This window comes from Triturus cristatus, chromosome 5_1, assembly GCF_964204655.1.
Source record: "Triturus cristatus chromosome 5_1, aTriCri1.1, whole genome shotgun sequence".
NCBI lineage: Eukaryota > Metazoa > Chordata > Amphibia > Caudata > Salamandridae > Triturus > Triturus cristatus.
The window spans coordinates 160,131,291-160,149,682 of record NC_140587.1 but is presented as its reverse complement, the minus strand read 5'-3'; the positions used below and the strand labels follow the sequence as shown (position 1 = coordinate 160,149,682).

Here is an 18,392-nt window from a genome sequence, read left to right as displayed (position 1 = left end):
GAAAAGCGTTACAACAAATAAATGATGGACGGAATGCTGACAATGCATACATTCTCCCCCAGTCAAGAGATCTGAAAGCCCGAAACCGGTCCTAGGATGCTTGTTTCCAGTCCAGGGAGGACCTGGCTTGGCAGTTCGGGCTGGACTGTTCCCATGGGGCACTGGGTCAAGACTGATTTGCATATGGCTGGGTTCAAACTGGAATGGCATGGTGAGCAAAAAAACGATGGATTTAGGCCCAGATCTCTGTACTGGGGTGAATGTATGATATTGTTCTGCATTCTGTCCATCAATTGTTGTTTTTGCAATTGTCACCCCGAGTGGGAAGGGTATGCTCAGACGTGAGTCCCGTGCTCTCCATGCCCCGGCAATCAAGCTATCCTGGCTGATGAGGGCTAAAAGCCCGAAACCGGTCCTAGGATGCTTGTTTCCAGTCCAGGGAGGACCTGGCTTGGCAGTTCGGGCTGGACTGTTCCCATGGGGCACAGGGTCAAGACTGATTTGCATATGGCTGGGTTCAAACTGGAATGGCATGGTGAGCAAAAAAACGATGGATTTAGGCCCAGATCTCTGTACTGGGGTGAATGTATGATATTGTTCTGCATTCTGTCCATCAATTGTTGTTTTTGCAATTTTTAAGATGGTAGCACTCCCCAGGCTTCTTTATCAGTTACAGAACCACCCGTATCAGATCCCGCCCGATGGTTTAGACAGGTTAGTGCAGTGCTTGGGCAGTTCTTATGGGAAGGGGAAGGGTACGGGTGGCTTTGCGTACCTGCTTCCTGTCCACCTACTGTGGGGGGCTGGCATCCTCCGATATTCTATCGTATTATCAGGCCTCACATCTGCTGGTCCTTAATGAGTGGAGGTACGGTAATAGGGATGATCCAGCGTATGCGGTGAAACAGCGACATATGGGCACTTACTCGTTGCATACACTCCTTTACTCAGCGCCATTGTGGAGCTCGCTTCCACCGGCTACATGGGTGGTATTCCAGATCTGGAGACAGGCATTGCGGCGGATGGGGTGGTGGGGCACGTTGACCCAGGAGACTCCCCTCTGGAATAATGGGCGCTTACCACAGCTGGCGGCCCTACAAGGTTTCCGGGGATGGGACAATATAGGTATCTCAACCCTAGGGGACGTGATGACACTCAAATCTTTTCAGGATCTACAGAAGGAATTCCTTATGCCACAGTCCCAGTTTTATCGTTACCTTCAATTCAGGCATGCCTTATCTCCCAGCTTGGAGGGTGTGGAGTCCCTGTCCGAATTCTGCCCACTGGAGGCTAAGGTATTTATGGGGGATCTCAAGGACAATAAAATCTCCCAGATTTATCAGTCCCTAGTTACTCATTGCTCTTCCTCGCTTCAGAAACTCCGGGGGGGACTGGGAGAGGGATGTGGGTCCTCTGGAGGAGGAGGATTGGACTGAGGCCCTGGCTGCTGCACGTGGGGCGGTCATAGCCATTCGACTCCGCCTCATTCAATTCAAATACCTCCACAGGGTATACTTTACACGAGTACGATTGTGGAGGGCGGGGCTGATACCATCTCCAATGTGTCTTAGATGCAGTCGGGAGGAGGGCACCTTCACACACCGTTTGGCACTGTTCTTCCTTGACCGTTTTTGGAGGGGAGTGTTTGCCTGCCTCTCTGAGGTTTTGGGGTGGGAACGCCTCCACACATCGCGGTTGGCTCTGCTCCATGTTATGGAAGGGATAGGGGGCAATATTTATAAGAGGCACCTGATGCAATTAGGCTTCATTTTAGCGAAAAGGGACATTGCCAGGGAATGGAAGGCGCCGAGGGCTCCCTCAGTGGCCGCGTGGAAGAATGGCTTTGATTCCTGCATGGGGCTCAAACAACCCATCTTTGTTGCTAGGGGGTGCCCACACAAACACTACAAGATCTGGAAACGCTGGGCTGATTATCGGGGCTTGTTGCTAGATCCACCACCAGCGACGGATGCTCATCCGTTGGGCTGATTTATTTGAGTAACGGAGTGCGTAGGTGCTGTGGGGCGGCCCGAGGGGGTAGGACCTCCTGCTGTATTTATAAGCTTTATTCAGGAATGTAAGAACTAAGTGCGATCGGGGGGGGGGGGAGTTGGGGTTACCCGTTATATTGGTATTCATCTTTCTTTTGCATTCATGTGAAAACTGTCAAAGCTAAGATTTTTTTATGGACTGATTGTGCAGTTGTCTCTGGAGTGCAGAGCCCTGCAATATATGTGAACATTGACAAATAAAAATTTGTTTAAAAAAAGAAAAAAAGGATTGATATATATGAAAGGACGGATAGATGGATGGAAGAAAATATGACTGGATGATCATTTGAAGGGATGGAGAGATGGGTGGATAAATAGATGAAAAACTCTTGAAGATCCTTGAGTAACCTACATAAGTGAAATATTGAAGGAGTCACCATCTTTGCAGTGTCCTCATTTCCCAGAAAATGTTGAATCAATTCACCCATCCAGTGCTAGGTGGCGCTGTTTGCAGAGTCACTGATGTCACTACTTGCAGCGAGATACTGTCTACAGAAGTGCACTTTAGGCAGCTATGCTATCAGTTGTTTTTTCGTGGGCCGCAAACTAAACTTTCCTTACGCGTTTTTGCAATTTAAAAAATATTCAATTCAGTTTCTAGTATAAAGTTCTTGTTCTTTAGATCTTCAGAAAGTTGCTTTATAAGTGCAAGCGTTATCTCTGCCTAGAGCAGGGCACTGAGGCCAGTGCCTCTCAAATGCAGCACAAAGCCAACAGAAAGAGAAAGGTCAACGTTTTATGGGCCTTTGTCAGCAGTAGAGAGGTTTTAAAGTAGGGCTGATAGCTGGTAACTTAGTTCATTGAGTTGGGACACCCATACTTGTCCATTGGTTGGCCTTGCCTTGAGAATCAAGCATCACTGATTACGTTTTACCCTGCACGTGATTTTGAAGCCAGCAAGCTAATTGGTGGTCTTGCCCAGTGCCTTGAGCCCTAGCCTGCAGGACCAGGCCTCCTAGGCAAAAGTCAGAGTTTCCTCTGACTTTCACCAGGGGCGGCTCCTTCACTAGGGCGGAGGAGCGTCACCCCACTGCTTTCTCGCTGTGTTAGAGGCAGAAACATAAAATGGTAATATCTTTCAATTATTACCATTTTATGTTTGGTTGCGGGCGGGGCGGGGCGGGGCTGCTCTGCGAGCAGGGCAGGGGGGAGTGGTGTGCCCACTCCTGAGTGCTCAAAGACTGTTTGATCGTCCCTCTGGGGCTGCCCAAACGAGTCATGCGCACTCTGCTCATGCAGCCTGCACGGAGAACATGGCCTCCCCATAGGCTCCTGGCTGGGCGGCGTCCCGACCAATCACAACGGTGCTTGCAGCTTTCACTGTGTATGACTGGAAGTTTTCAGCCCGCAAGAGCTCCAGACACCATCCCGGTCTGATGCCTCCTTTCCCCATAAGGCTAGGAAGCGCTGCCTAGTGCCTGGACCCCTGGCATGCGGGGACCGGGTCTCTCTGGTGAAAGCCGTGGCTTCACCTGCCTCTCACTGGAAAGTACAGGAACTGTTCAACCCTCAGGAGCCCCAGACTCCTCCCCAGTCTGATGCCACTGTGCTCAAGACAGGATTGGTTGCTGGGCTTCACAGAAGTCCAGACTCCTCCCCAGTCTGATGCCACCATGCCCTAGACAGGGTTGGTGGCTCTGCCTGGTTGCTGTGCTTTCATGGAGGTCCCGTCTCTGGTCAACACCTTTTAGGGGCATGAGAGTCCTCCCTGGATTGCACCACCCTACCATGGGTAGGGATGGACATCCCATCAGGGTGCCCTGGGTCGGTGCCTATCACCTTCCTTGAGCTGGGTGAGCTAATGAGAGGGTAAGTCCCCAGCCAAACCCCCTGTCCCTTTGGACCTGCCTTGAAAGCTGTTTATCCTCAACTATTAAGACCACACGAAGTGTCCGCTCTGGACATCTGGTAGTTCTGCCGACCTGTGAGGAATAGTCTCCCCATCCCTGCACCGGATGCCACAGGGAGGGAAGGGAAGGCCCTTGTGCTGCCCATAGGCCTGCACCCTGCCCTACACAATTCAGTTAAAAAATAGTTATTGAGTTTTACTAATCTATTAACTGTCCACAAATACGTGCCACATTTCTAGTGTGTCCATTATAGTAGTAAGGCATGCTTTGTTTGTGTAGGGGAATGACATCTGTAGTCCTGGATTAGTTAAAGTAACCTTGGTACTTTGTGGCCACATTTTCCTGCAACCTATGATAAAACCAGGACATTTTACTGTGGTACAGTTGTTGGTTTCTTGAGCTAGCTCACTATAATAATTTACTTTCAAACACTTGTTCAAGGGAGTTCTGTGAGTTTTCACAACGGATTGAAACAGCAAACCCAGAAGTACCATCTTTGATGAACATTACATCAGGTTTTCTTAATTCACCATAACTGTTCTTCAAATGAGGTTATCTGTATGTTAGCTATCCAAATCTTTTTGCACTATCAATGAATAGTAAAAAGTGAGAATACAGCGACACTTGTGATTCAATTAATTGTTATTCAAAGTGCTGTTGGTGCTGGATGTAAAGTTCACAAAATCGGTTAGAGGTTTAATGGTTTGTGGGAAAGACAGCGCCATCTTAACTGTGTTTTTGTTATGTATGCTACCCCATCTGGAATTGAGATACTTAGATTTCTCACTATCCTACTCACAACCATGATAGAAACCTTGTTTGGCCTATCTCTATTGACGTCTTCTCACAGAGATTAGTGGTATGGAGATTGTTACTAGCACCATCACTCGGATGTAAAGACTGCTATGTCTAAGAGAAGCGGTTAAGGGTGATAGTTACTCCTGCTGTTTAGTTCGAAGTGTCAGTTATCAATTTGTCCTACAATACTTCTTGCAGCTAGTTGCATGCATTCTTTCTTGACAAGAGAGCTGAGAGACCCACCACCAAGAGTCACAGGCAGCTTTTGCCCACCTGTGGGTACAGGAGAGATGGGAGAAGACATTGTCTGCTGTCCACAGGCCTCGTTGCGTTCGCCCACCTGCAGGTGCAGGATAAACAGGAGGAAGGTGGCGTTGCCCATCCAATGCCAGCATGATGAGGGAGCCTGGCATCCCTTCAGGCTTCCTCTGTAGAAGTCAGCCTCCATGACTGAAAGAGTGTTTCCATGTGCTTGGCTCAGAAGCGGCTTCCTCGCCAGCAAAGGAAGGCAGCTCCACCATCAGCACTCCCACAAACCCGAGTGGGACGGCACAAATCTTCAAATCCCAACCTAGCCACATGGCCCGGGCAACGAGAGTTGCACCACCTGCATGTTGGCCATTTGCCACCCATGGGCCTGACGGGAGCCAAGGCTTGACCACTGCAAATCAGATTATGCGGCAGCCTGAGCTATGCTGCCAGGCTCGTGCTCCCCCATCCCCTACCTTGGTGAGAGGCTTAAAACCCAGGCGGGATGGGGCATGGGAGGGCAAAGGCAGTAGAGCCTTTAGGGGGTCCCAACCAGGAGATAGTGCGATCAGGTTCCCCTGGGGACGTGCTAGGTGAGCATGGTTTCCGTCTCAGGAGTGCTTCCTGTCATGTTGTGTCCCTCCTGGAGGCTCTCATTTCTCGTCTGGTCCTCTCGAGTGCGCTGGTCCAAGAATTTCACCTCTACCAGCACAATACGAATGCCCCAGGCCGACCCTCTTAATCATTGCCCCAGTTCCGAAAACCAACGAAAAAGAACTGGAAACATTATTCCTAGCTGAAGCATTCAGATGAGCAGCCTGCTTTGAACACTCATAATAAATGCTTCAAGCCCCCAGGACACTCCATCTAGACCTTTAGGGGGCGCCAAGAGGCAGGAGCTGGGACAGGTTGTAGCTTGATTTACAGTAGACCACTAACTCAATCTAACTACATGTTTTTTGACTGCAGCAAATTTAATATATGCTATTGGAGTTTAAAGTAAAGCAGCTGCTGGCGCTAGCCTTGCCTTCCAATAGATCCTTGTTAAAGGATTTAGGGCCAGATGCATCAAAGGGTTTTACCCATTCTAGGTCTATGGGAAAATGCTTTAGTACATATGGCCCTTAAAGTGTACTCCGTCCAAATACAGGGCCTCAAAAGAGTCTGTATTGTTATTTTTCATCACTACTTCCCTGAGTCTGGAGTGGGTCATTTGGGTGCCTGCTGCCTTCCTTGGATGTTGTAGCAGTTTCTCAGGATCCCTCTCTAGAATCAGACCTTGATTCTGTTACCCATGGTCACCACGGAAGGCACAGAAGGGGCCACTGAAAGTCGATAGGGCAGACATCCAATTGTATTGTCACCGTCACAGGGATGAGTGATTGGGCTAAGTTTATATAGTCACCAAAGCAGCCGGGCAAGCCTGGTTAGTTTGGTCTGCATGCATCCTGGTAGGTGTGTGAGCTTCAGCATGTATTAGCTGTAGCTACCATAGTTATCCAAGTAAAAGATTGAGGAATCGGAAGAAACATAACTAATTTTTTGAGCCATTCGCAGTTTCGATGTACCAGCTCTGTGTACTTACATATGCATGGCACAAATTTGAGACACGCATATGCCACTGGCAGGATCAACTAGGACGCTGCACCTGCTGGACAGAACTTGAGCTATATGCCCAGGCCATGCCAACCTTTAAACCCCTCAGGAGCCTGCTGTGGAAGCCCCTGCTGGGGCAGGGTGGACAGGGCAGTCACAAGGGCACTAGTGGTCAGAAGTGACTTGTAGTACAGCCTGAGTGAGACACAGGGGTGCTGGCCTGGGTGGTCAAGACACCCCAAGGAAAGTTGTTCCAAGCTAATGTGTAAATGCACTGGGTGGAGAAGGGCAATGGTGCTTTGAGCCTAGCCCACCAGGCGGCATCTGGGACTAGCGCCATGTGCCCCATCCACTCTGGTCACACCACTGGGGCAGGCACAGGCTGCCAAGCTGGTTGGTCTTCTCTCTGATGTGTCGCCTCCACGAAGGATAGAGCATTGAGTCAGACCATCCAGGCAGAGTGGAAGCTCTTTTCTTGAAACAGCCAAAGTTAGCCATGCAATCCACCCCTAAACAGATCTAGTATGTGCAATCAATCACAGTACAGTGCTGGCTAGACTGTCCCTGAGCAGGGTGCCCTTCATGGTAGCTTCACATCCTTGGCCGAAGGCAGGCACTGGCACTGAGGAAAGGCTTGTCACAGGCTGAAAGGCAGCCACAGACCTGGACCAGGGGCAGGCCAGTCCAGGCTCTCCCAGCTCCCAGGGAGTACAACTGGATGACAAACTAGTCCCTAGTACCTCATCCCTACTAATCAAGACGAAGGCAACATGTCTTTCTTGCGATCCATGCACACAGAGTGACCGAAGGGGCCATTCGATCAAATGTATCTGACCTCCTGGAGCCCTGGCTGGGCTCAAAGAGTAAAATGATGACTCATTGGGACTTCAGGACAGTCTGGGCAATTGGGCATGCAATGCATTCTTATTGCAGTTGTGATCATGTGGCTGGTTTAAGAGCACCCTGATGGCCGGGCTTGAAAGACTGTCATTTGGTCGCTTATGAATCAGACTCCAGTTGCCCTTGAATGGGCTAGGAGCTCCCCGTGCTGGATTCTTGGGAGTCCGACTTGGGCCTCAGGGTTCGGGGGGGGGGGGGGGGGGGGAGGGGCTCATGGATTTCTGACCCACAATCCGAATACACCTTTTCACAGTGAAGCAGGGAGCCCTCCCGGGGCTTGAGGAACACCATCACAGGCACTTTGCCACACAGGTGGGCCTAAGAAAGGAGCCCCAGGCTAGGCATCTTCACCCCCGTGCCAGCCAGAGCTCTGACCCAAGGCCCGTTGAGAGCTTTTTCACCTGGCTAAGAAGGGGATTTCCAGTGGGCCACCGTCCTGGTATCTAAGGGACACAGCGGGCATGAGAGAGAATTCCAGGGCTCAAAGCTTCCACCACCCGAGCCAACTGAAGCTCTGACCAAGGGCCTAGTCAGAGCTTCTTAACCCAGCCAAGCAGAGGAGCCTTCCTGAGGCCTGCGGAACCCTATCCCAGCTACCTTGCGACACGTCGGGCAGGGGGCCTCCACCCCCAGACCAACCAGAGCTCTGACTGAGTCAAGCAAGCAAGCCCATCTGGCACCTGTGGGACCCCCATCCCGGGCAATTTACGACACAGTGGGCTAGCGAATGGAGCCCAGGACAGGGTCTTCTACCCCAGGGCCAACCGGAGCTCTAACCTGTGGCTTGGTCAAACTTCACCCGGGGAGCCATGCGCCAACTTGCTGGACCCCATCCTAGGTATTTTACCACAAGGTGGGGCAGCGTACTGGCCCCAGGTCCTGTGGGTCCTAACCCAGGGCCCACACAAGGCTTTTCAGGTTGGTGAAGAAGGAAACCCTTCATGGACACACTGCACCACTGAGATTCATCACACTGACTCCAGATGGGCCCCACCAGAGCAATTCTCCAGATCCAGTTTTGGTGCCTTCGAATATTCTAAGGATAGAAAATGATGCAAAAGAAATCGATTACACAATGGATGGCAGAGTGGCCTTCATATACACAGACCATATAGACTGCACCCACTTTGTTTAAACCTTACTTAGAACCACTTGATGAATTTCTAAGCTCTCTTGTCTTATATTGCCAATATGTGGATAGTATGTAGATCTCGGGAAAATAATTAATGGCATACATTAACTTCTTCACGTACTGCATCTCCAAAACACAGATCTTCTTTGCAACAGTACCTGAACTTGCCTCCCTCTGAGAAAATTACCAGATAGGATTCTCTCCTTCATTACATTTTAAAACGCACAATCCTTACTACTGGTGCACATTGCTAGAGTGTCTTCTCGGAAGGATGACTGCATTATGTAGCCTGATTAATCTGTTTTCCCGGAGTTATTCCCCATGGTGTATCAAAACGTTGACACTTTGTTGTTGCTTGACACTTTGACCTATTTTTACAATTACTGACGTGAGGTGATAGGCACCTATTACAACACTCTTTTGAAACTATAGTTGTTTGGATACACTTAGGGCTGGATTTTGTCATTTTTGCACGCAACGCAGTGAGACAAATTGCTGCACTGCGCTGCGCTGCGTGAAAGAGAGAGGGCATAAATGTTCCATTTCTATTTAGATATGGCGCATTCCTGTCCTCTGCCTGCACTGGTGCACAATCTGCAGCCTACGGACAATGCAGGCACCCTTGCGACATGGAGCAAGGGTGCCTGCATGTAAGGCAGGATTGTCTTTGTGCATGAAGGTATCTCTAGAAAGAGGAAACACCGAGGAGAAATAAAGATATTTCTCCTTGTTGCCCGTCTGGTGTGAAGGTGTACAATTCTGATGCATTCCCAGGTCTACCAGTGTTGGTAAATCTGGGAATGCTTCAGAATAAATGGATGGATGCTTGGAAACACTGACGCGCCACCACATAGAGTAACACAAGGCAGTGATTTACACTGCCTTGCTTTACTACAGACTTATCAAGCCACGCACGGTGTCCTTGGGTGACTCGGTAAAACTCAGTCTAGGTTTTGCATCACCCTGCGTCCCCGTGCGTTGCGTAAGGGCGATGCAAAACCTTAATAAATCTGGGCCTTGGTAAATACAGAGTAACAGCACTTATTTGCACATGCCAGTGCAAGTTTGAGTTCCTAATCCTCTGAACCAGATATTAAATAATCTCAATGGATTAATTACTTGTGTATATAAACTAGCATCTATGAATACAGTAATTATTCTGGGAATCATTTGATGTCTGACTGTATTTTGCTACAGTCACATTAATCAACCTGCTCCCAACCCCCACTCATCCATTACCATAAAGCAAATCATCTGAGAGTCTCTTACCTTTCGCTAGAGGAGGCAGGAAATTGCCTAAGTTGGCTGCTTCAAAACAAATGCTGTGGGGCGGAGAGTCCAAAGCAGAGTGGGCTGTTAGGCGTAAAAAGCAACGCAGAGTGAAAGCACTCATGTACAGAAATGTATTGTTTTACAGTGTAGATTGTGCTTTATCTTACATTGCTATGAATAATGTATCCAGCGGATATCCCTTTTCTTAGATAACGGGGGTGAGCTTTTGGGCGGCCTCATCAGTTTTGAAACTTGGTGGTAGAATTAATTAGAAAAACAGGTACCACCCTTTATCATTGCACCTAAACTAAATGCAGAGATCTTTGTTTAGACTAAGCACAATACACATGATGGACTTACATGTATGAATACGGTGAAGCGTTTGGAAGAAAAACCTCATGAAAGAACATTGTCAAGTGAACTTTAATTTATTATTGGTTGTTAGGTGGTTATATAGGTCACTGTGTCTCTTCACTTTTATTTAGCAGCAAATTCCCCAAGATTCCTAAATGTCATCGCCAATACCGTTCTGCCGTGCTGCTGGAGCAGGATGAAGATATTTTGTAGGATCTCCCTGGACCACGGGGATGGACCACAAATGGGAGCATACACTGACCACTGCACACTGTCTCCTTGATGCTGCAGCATGTTCTGCGGGTCTTGCCAGTACCCACCTTTGGCTGGAGGGCCACAGTACGAAGATGGGAAAATAAAAAGAGGAGTCTGTGCCACCCCAGGCTGGAAAACAACGAGTATCACCTTGAAATAAGACCAATGCTTATCTGAATAAATACTGGCTAAATAGATTTATTTTCATACAAAGATTACACAGCTGCAAACCCTATGTTCTGCTTATTGGTAGGAGCTTACCGATGCACTATCCCTGTATGGAGGTGATCGCTGCGCCTGATGCAGTCTAGGAGAGCTAAATTGTGCCATGTTCAAAGGCCCAGTCGGGGAAAGCTGGCATATAACAACAATAATTTACTTAATAATGCCATTGCCAATAATTCCATTGCCCCAATACGCCAATGGCCAAGTCTAGTCAGGCCCAGGTTTTCACATTTTTAACATAATGCTGCACATCATCTGTTGTGTTGTGCATAGGAGAAAACCCAAATTTACAAAGATCCCCCTCCCCCCAAACAAGGCTGCCTTGCGCAATGCACAGCCTTCCCCATGGTGCAGAGTTGAGTGTGTTCTGGACTGCACCACAGATGCAATGCATCACATGTTTGAAGAAAAGTACTTATTTCTCCTTGTTGTGTGCTGCAAGAAGGCGTTAATTGTTTTACGCAAAATCCGAGCTGGGAACCTTAGTAGGTTAGGGTTTGTGTCAAAATCTGTGGGTGTTCGCATTGATCCGCTCTCCGTAACAATCCTTAAAGCAAAGTGGTTATTGCACTGTGATAAGTGCATTGTTCCAGCACACAACATCTTTTGTGTTGGACAGTAAGTAACATACATCTCTTTGCATTGCGTTAGACTGGCACAAAGCCTTGGTAAATCTGTGCTCAAATCTTTGAGCGATACTGAAAGGAGCGTGTGTAAGAAGAGCTAGGTACAGAAGTAGATGGTGTAATTCTCAGAAGTGATCCGCGCTGGAGTCCGCTCTTGCCCGTCATCTCTCCTTAGTTTCCTCAACCCAACACTGGTGACACCTCAAATATTCTTCACCCCTTCATGATGTGTTCTAGTCGATCCCAGCTTTTTGAACCAAGAAAAATCTTCTTGTCCAATGCGATCTCTGTTAATTTATCAGGCAAATTAGGAACAGCTTTAGCACAGGCTGGCCCCCGTTATTACAGACTATATACGAAGCAGGACCTGTGCTTCCTACACTCCGCAGCGGACAGGTAGACCCTCATTTTAGGGGTATATTTAATTGATTTAATTGGAGAGATTTGGGTGACATCCCAAACTGCACAAAGATAATTCGAAAGCCACTTGAACCCTCCAACACTCCAGCTGTAGCCGGATGTATCATCATTGAAAAAAGAGCACATTAAACAAAGTGGTGTCAGTTCCAAGCTTAACCTCACAATCATTGTGACTGTATAAAAAAGGGAGTGTTAAAGTAAATAGAGGTAGAGCTGGCTAGACATACTTAGTGTACAAGTCCGTTAAGTGCCAGAAGGAAACCCCAATGGCAGTGAATCTTGAAAATAAAGCCATCCGTCGCTGAGCCCTTAAACAGGTATCCTTAGTTGCTGAACAGCATCACAGGTGTGGTTGAACAGGTCAGCAGTATCCACCAGGACAGAGCTCTCCACCCTTTGACTATCCTCCATGCCGCGACTAGGAGGTTTATGAAGCTTCCTGCCCTGATACAATGGGAAGATGCTTGAAGGGGGTTGAGGATTTCATAGTATAATAACTAGAAGCAGTCTTCCTTCACCTGGACCCTTTGTCTAGTAGTCAAACTGCCATATTTGGAAATAGTGGAACTTGGCCTCATTGTATCATGCTTTGAAAAGTCAATCTATCGGCCTACGTCCCAATTTGCAAATTTCTCATTATTCAAATCTACCGAAAAGCAGGTATACAAAAAACTCACATAGCCATGGACTATGCATGGACCATCACTGGGGCAACTAGGGTTCAACTCAATTACTTGTAAATGTGAAGCATTTAACTAGAGTGTGGAACTGCAAGACCCAGAGAAAAAGTGTGGCCCTGACATAATTGTTATACTTAGCACATTAGTAGCCATCATCTGCATATTGTGAGCATCAGTAACCTAACCTTGGCAATCTCTGGCACTATGATAGCCCCCCTACTGCTAATATTGGCCTGAATGTATCCTTGCACAATGATGCATCAGCATAACATGGCCATAATTAGTGTGCATTCATATCATTATGGTGCACATCCTTGACATTAGATGGTAATACTTAGATTAGAGGCAAAATCTGTGTATGTGTGGAATTTGTACAGGTAAATATTTAATGGAAATTGCAAGCTGATGTTTAGGGACCACTTATTTACTAAGAATAAACACTAGTAATCTGTAGGAAAAAGTTTTGCTTTATTAAAATTATAAAATTACATATTTTTCTTTGGAGTAGAACTGTATCACTAATTTGTTTTTCTAACAAAAATGGAATTGTGTGTTTGATAGAAAAGCATATTTTACATTCATAAACTGATTCTCAGACTTTCATAGACAAAATGGTTGCATTTCCAAAACATATTTAAACCAATATTTGAATTACAATTCATGTGGGGTTGGCTATCCTCTGTGCTATGGGGTGCTTGCTGCTATGGCTTTTCTTTCATTCATTATGTGAAGACTTCTCACGTTCATATAGCTTTTCCAGGAGACTATTCATGTTTATGTAGCTTTTCCTGACATCACGGTTAATAGCCCTGTCTTATGATTTGGGGTGGTCAGTAGTGCTTTGGGTGTTCACCCGCTCTAATGTTGAAAGATGTGGTCAGCACAACATTTCTAAGCGGATCGCGATGCTTTTCGTTGATCAGAAGTAGCGCTCACAGAAAAGCTAGGAGACCTCCTTCTAAAACCTAGCATACGCACTACACACAACCTTTACAACCCTGAGAGGTTGTGCAACATGCTAAGGCTTTGCCTGGTACTGTTCCTAAGAATGCAAGTTAATGGTAAGACCAATGCATAGAGGACAGATCTCTATGCATTCACACCACCCTTCGGCCATCCCGCGCAATCTGCAGCAGATTATCAACCCTTGACCAAAATGGCTTCCCTGGGATTTTGCTCTAGTAGAACTGGATCATTTAGCCCTGGGCACATGAGCTCCATCAAGGACAATGCATCGTTTACAAATGCTCATAACACTGTGACTGGCAACTAAACCTTCAGATATATATACATTTAAAATAACAAAAGCATGATTAAGAAAAAAATATATTTGTATATTTATTTATATATTTATGTATATGTATTTATTTATATATATATTATATACGGTCTCGAAAGTTTCTTGTCTTTCACCAGGTGTTCTTGTTCAGGCGGACGCCATCAAAAGGCGTCATTTGATCAGAAGTTCCCTGCATGCAGAGACTGTCTTGCTTAGTTGTGGGAAGTTTATGGCTTAAATGGCCTTGGAAGAGCCTCTATGAGATGCACTGGTAGGAGTAGTAAGAAAACAAGTCTACAACACGTTTGACATTCATGATGTGGATGCTGGAGGAGCAGAGCCCTACCTCTGCGGGTGCCTGGCATGTCCATCAAGTCTCAAGTGCCACTTCTCCAAAAAGTTTAAATAACATCCATAAAGACTGATTCGTGGAGTTAATGCTTCCACTCGACAATTGAAATGTAGCTGTAATCAGCAGGAAACATTCAGTAACAGAGAGACATAACACAGTTTGTCCACAAAGAGGTCTCACAATGTCCGACTTACCACTTTGCGTTTCTTGACAACATCCCTGTGGTAGCAGCAATGACATGTTCTGCTGAGAAACTACTGTTCACGCAACAGACTCACGTCTATAATGGCATAGGTATGCAGCACAATGCCCGTTTAATGCGCATATGCACACCCCACTGACACAGAAACAATTATAGCAGCAGCAAGGCAGCACAGGGGGCCGCAGCTAATCCATATTGGCTGTGTCTAGGATCATCCATAACACGTAGCGAAGAGTGTTGGCTGTGTCCAGGACGATCAGGCATATTAAGTAGGATAGGGTGTTTGCTCTTTCTAGGATGTTTCCAGGATGATCAGCCAATAGGAAACACTATTGGCTATGTCCAGGACAATCATCTGTAACAGGTAGGAAAGAGTGTTGGCTGACTCCAGGACAATAATCCTTAGCAAGTCGAAAGAGTGCTGGTTGTGTCCAGGAAGGTCATCCCTGGCACGTCAGAAAGAGTGCTGGTTGTATAGAGGACAATCATCTGTAATCGGTAGCAAAGAGTATTGACTCTGTTGAAGGCGATCATCTGTAACAAGTAGGAAAGAGCGTTGGCAGGGTCTAGGATGATCACTCGTAGTAGGTAGAAAAAGCTCGCACTCCAGCGGGAGAAAGCCATGGGACACCATACACGGGAGCCTTCTGTTACGGTGCTTGGTTCTCTTACCGATGTGAAGGGTAAAGAAATGTAGATCCAGGAACAAAGGCTGGAGCTCCAGAAACATCTCAGTTGCGTTTGTTCACCATCTGTCTGTCCCGCTTCTTTTTCTCCATCAGTCTGGGAGAGAAACAAGAATGTGGAAGTCATTAGAAGATTCAGTGACTGCTTTAAAAAAACAAGAAAAGTTGCAAACATTCAGAGCTGCTGGTCGTGTTGGGTTTTCTTAACTTGATGTCTTACTCGAAGTTCATAACTGCTTATTATCCTTCTAGATGTGCACGGGACTGGTTCACCGGATTTGTGTTCTTAATAAAACAAACCGGCTGTGTTTTGGAAGAATTCTAGCACTGGACTGATGGTCCTATTGGCTTTCTTACCTACTCTTGATCTGCGTTTCGAAATTATTTTCAACCCTCGACCATTTCAATCCCACATTTTGGCATTTAGAGCTGGATTTGTAACCTGGGTGACAAGATAAAGACTCGGACACCTGATTCATGTTCTTTAAAAAAAACTACAAACCACACGAACGAAAGTGCTAGAAACTCATGAAAAAAGCTCAAAAACATCTAGTGGGAACCCTTGATTACCTGCTGTTATCTTCTTCTGTGTCACAAAGCACTTCAGTACCTTTTGTAGGGGGAGGGTTATTCATGAAGTTTTGTCATTTGTTTAATCAAGAGTGGGGGAGCACTATGCAGGAATTCCATATAAAGAAAAGAATATGTGGAGTCTGATCTCAACGCAAGGAGTCTTCGTGCTTGAGTAAAAGTAAGATGAATAACATTGAAAATGTTAGCAAAGCTTATATGTATCGGGGCGGGGAGGACTCTTGTGTTTTGACCACATTGATTTTGGAGTATTCGATTAATACTGAAAGATTTCTCATCCCTGAGAAAGACATTGGTTCCAAGCCTGATCAATAAGAAGCAGATATTCGTATGCAAATTGGGCTTTTAGGTGCAAATATGGCGGGCTCTTAGTAGATTAGGCATTAGTCAGTCTTTGGTGTGTGTTTACGAGGTGGCTGGATAAGAGATGGGCCTTGTCTTATCTATGTGGGTGCCAGGTTCTGGATTTTGGGGACGTGCATGCATTTTTTTCTTCATTATACGTACCTTTAGTCAGAAAGTTTCCTTTAGTAATAAGTTTTTCAGATCTACCCAAAGTAGATTGTGGGCTAAATATGTGGGGGTGGGGAGGTAGATGTAGGACAGTCTTGGGTATTAGGCATGCTGATCTGAAGAAGTATCTTGCTAATTGAGAAATGGGAGCCGGGTATTGTCAGATTTGGGTTTGTCAGGGGTTAGGAATGATGCTGCATGCTGTACCACCCTTTGAGTTGACACCTATGTTTTGGAGCGACCAGCTACAAATTGAGTTCTGTAGTTAGGTGATATGAGATAGTACTAAAGATTGGACAGCATCCTTAAGATACTCTTTTGTGATGGATGGTTTGCAGTTTATGAGGGCACTTTTAAAGAGGTTTCTGATGCGTGGTTCAAGTATAAACTTTTACCAACTATAAAATGTACTGATATGACGCAATTAGCTGTTTTAGTTTCTTGTAAGGTATTAAGCCAGCTGCCAGTTGACTTAGATTTTTGGTTAGGGAAAGGGAAACTTCAGGACTGATCAATCTTAGTTGTCTGTTTTTCAATCAATTTTGAATTTTGGTGAGGCATTTAATAAATGATACAGGGTCTAAATATTTGGTGATTGTAATGCAGCATCTGGTACTGTATGAATGCATGCAAGAGTTAAAGTGAGAAACAAAATGACGGTATACGGAAAAGAATAAGAGGCATATTATCAAGACAGGCGATAAAATTATCGCCGCTTTAGCAGCAGAAAACTGCCGCTAAAACGGCGATAATGGGCTTGATAATATGCTCTATGGAATTCCAATTGAAGCTCAGGTTAGATGTCCTTCACGTCTAACATGGGCTTCAATTGGCATTCCATAGAGCATATTATCAAGCCCATTATCGCCATTTTAGCGGCAGTTTTCTGCCGCTGAGGCCGGCGATAATTTTATCGTCTGTCTTGATAATATGCCCCTAAGTTGGTAGGAACGTGGGAAAAACTAGAAAAGACAAGTATGAGGGGCCAACACTATCTCCAGACAGCAAAGATTCAATGAATGTGCTGACCTGCTCCTACTTCTATCGATTCTATTTTTTTCCTAGGTGTCAATGTCAAACTCTAAGTTTATTTGAACCACAAACTTGTTAAACGGTAAAACCTTTCCTAGGTGTCAGCTTCTACATCCACTTACAATGGCTAGTAGCAAGTCATCACTTAAGCATGCCTAAAACTTTTCTTTATCCCCATTTATTCACGATTTGTAAAGAGTTTCTTTGCCAGATTCATTCTGTGCCTGTAAACCATTGTCCAATAAGATGACCCCTTCACTTCATATTATACACCCCACGTACATCAGCAGTGGGGTGAATGCTTCTACATAGCAGTACCTTAAAGAGCAAGTTACTTTCCTTCGGTAACACTCTATCTGCAGATTCCTCACCTTTTGAATATCCCCAGACACTAGACTGGATCAGGGAGATTAAAAACAGCACTGCTCCTGCACACCAGTAGGTAGCATTGTGTTGCTCTGTGACAAAAATGAAGCCGCGTATAAGTGCCACCTCTGCAACCCGACAAACAAGTTACTTACCTTTGGTAACGATATATCTGTAAGAGACATAGATTAGTTATGGATTACTCACCTTAGAATTACCCCAAGGCGTCAGACTGGATCAGGAGAATCTTTCTTTAGCAGTACCCCTGCGCATCGATAGGTGGGGTCGGTCGACTCCGCATTCGTCATTGGCGTCGTGGTCGCCGGAATGACGTTGCGGTATTTACTTCGACGCCCCTGCGTGCTGATGTCAGTTCTTTACATGACATTTCATGCCAGAAGCTCAGAGCCATGCAAGACACTGACCACTGGTGCACAAAACAAGGGCCCTGAAGGGAAGTCCCTTACCTTCGAAGTCAGTTCGCAGAATGGGAAGGAAGGGTGGGGCGGTGAGGAATCCATAACTAATCTATGTCTCTTACAGATATATCGTTACCAAAGGTAAGTAACTTGCTCATCTGAAAGAGACAATTAGTTATGGAGTCCTCACCTTAGAATAGATACCTCAGTAATACCAACCCTGGAGGTGGGTCTGAGAACCAATTTCACACAAGAAAGTCCTGGAGAACTGAACGGCCAAATAAGCCGTCTCTCTGGACTTGGATGTCCAGGTGGTAGTGTTTGGTAAACATGTGCAATGAAGCCCACGTAGCTGCCTGGCAGATGTCATGAAGGGGGACTCAACGTCCCAAAGCAGTTGAAGCTGCCGTCGCCCTGGTGGAATGGGTACACAACCCCACTGGAGGTTCCTTTTTCGCTAAGAAATAGCAGATTTTGATGCAAAGAAAGATCCATCGAGATATGGTTTGTTTTTGCACTTCCCGACCTTTCTAGGTACTCACAT

General features: G+C 46.2%; 1 protein-coding gene across 3 annotated transcripts in view; it reads right to left on the bottom strand.

Moving 5' to 3' along the window:
- Positions 1-14,800: 14,800 nt before the first annotated feature.
- Positions 14,801-18,392, bottom strand: part of LOC146830503 (1-phosphatidylinositol 4,5-bisphosphate phosphodiesterase gamma-1-like) — a 695,332-nt gene continuing 691,740 nt past the window's right edge. For 2 of the 3 annotated variants that reach the window (XM_085604691.1, XM_085604692.1), the window contains one exon: positions 14,838-15,024. In XM_085604691.1, the coding sequence (XP_085460817.1) occupies positions 14,973-15,024 (52 nt within the window). In that variant the 3' untranslated portion in view covers positions 14,838-14,972. Of the gene's footprint in view, positions 15,025-18,392 lie in introns of all 3 variants that reach the window. The other variant, XM_085604690.1, reaches the window with a different exon arrangement.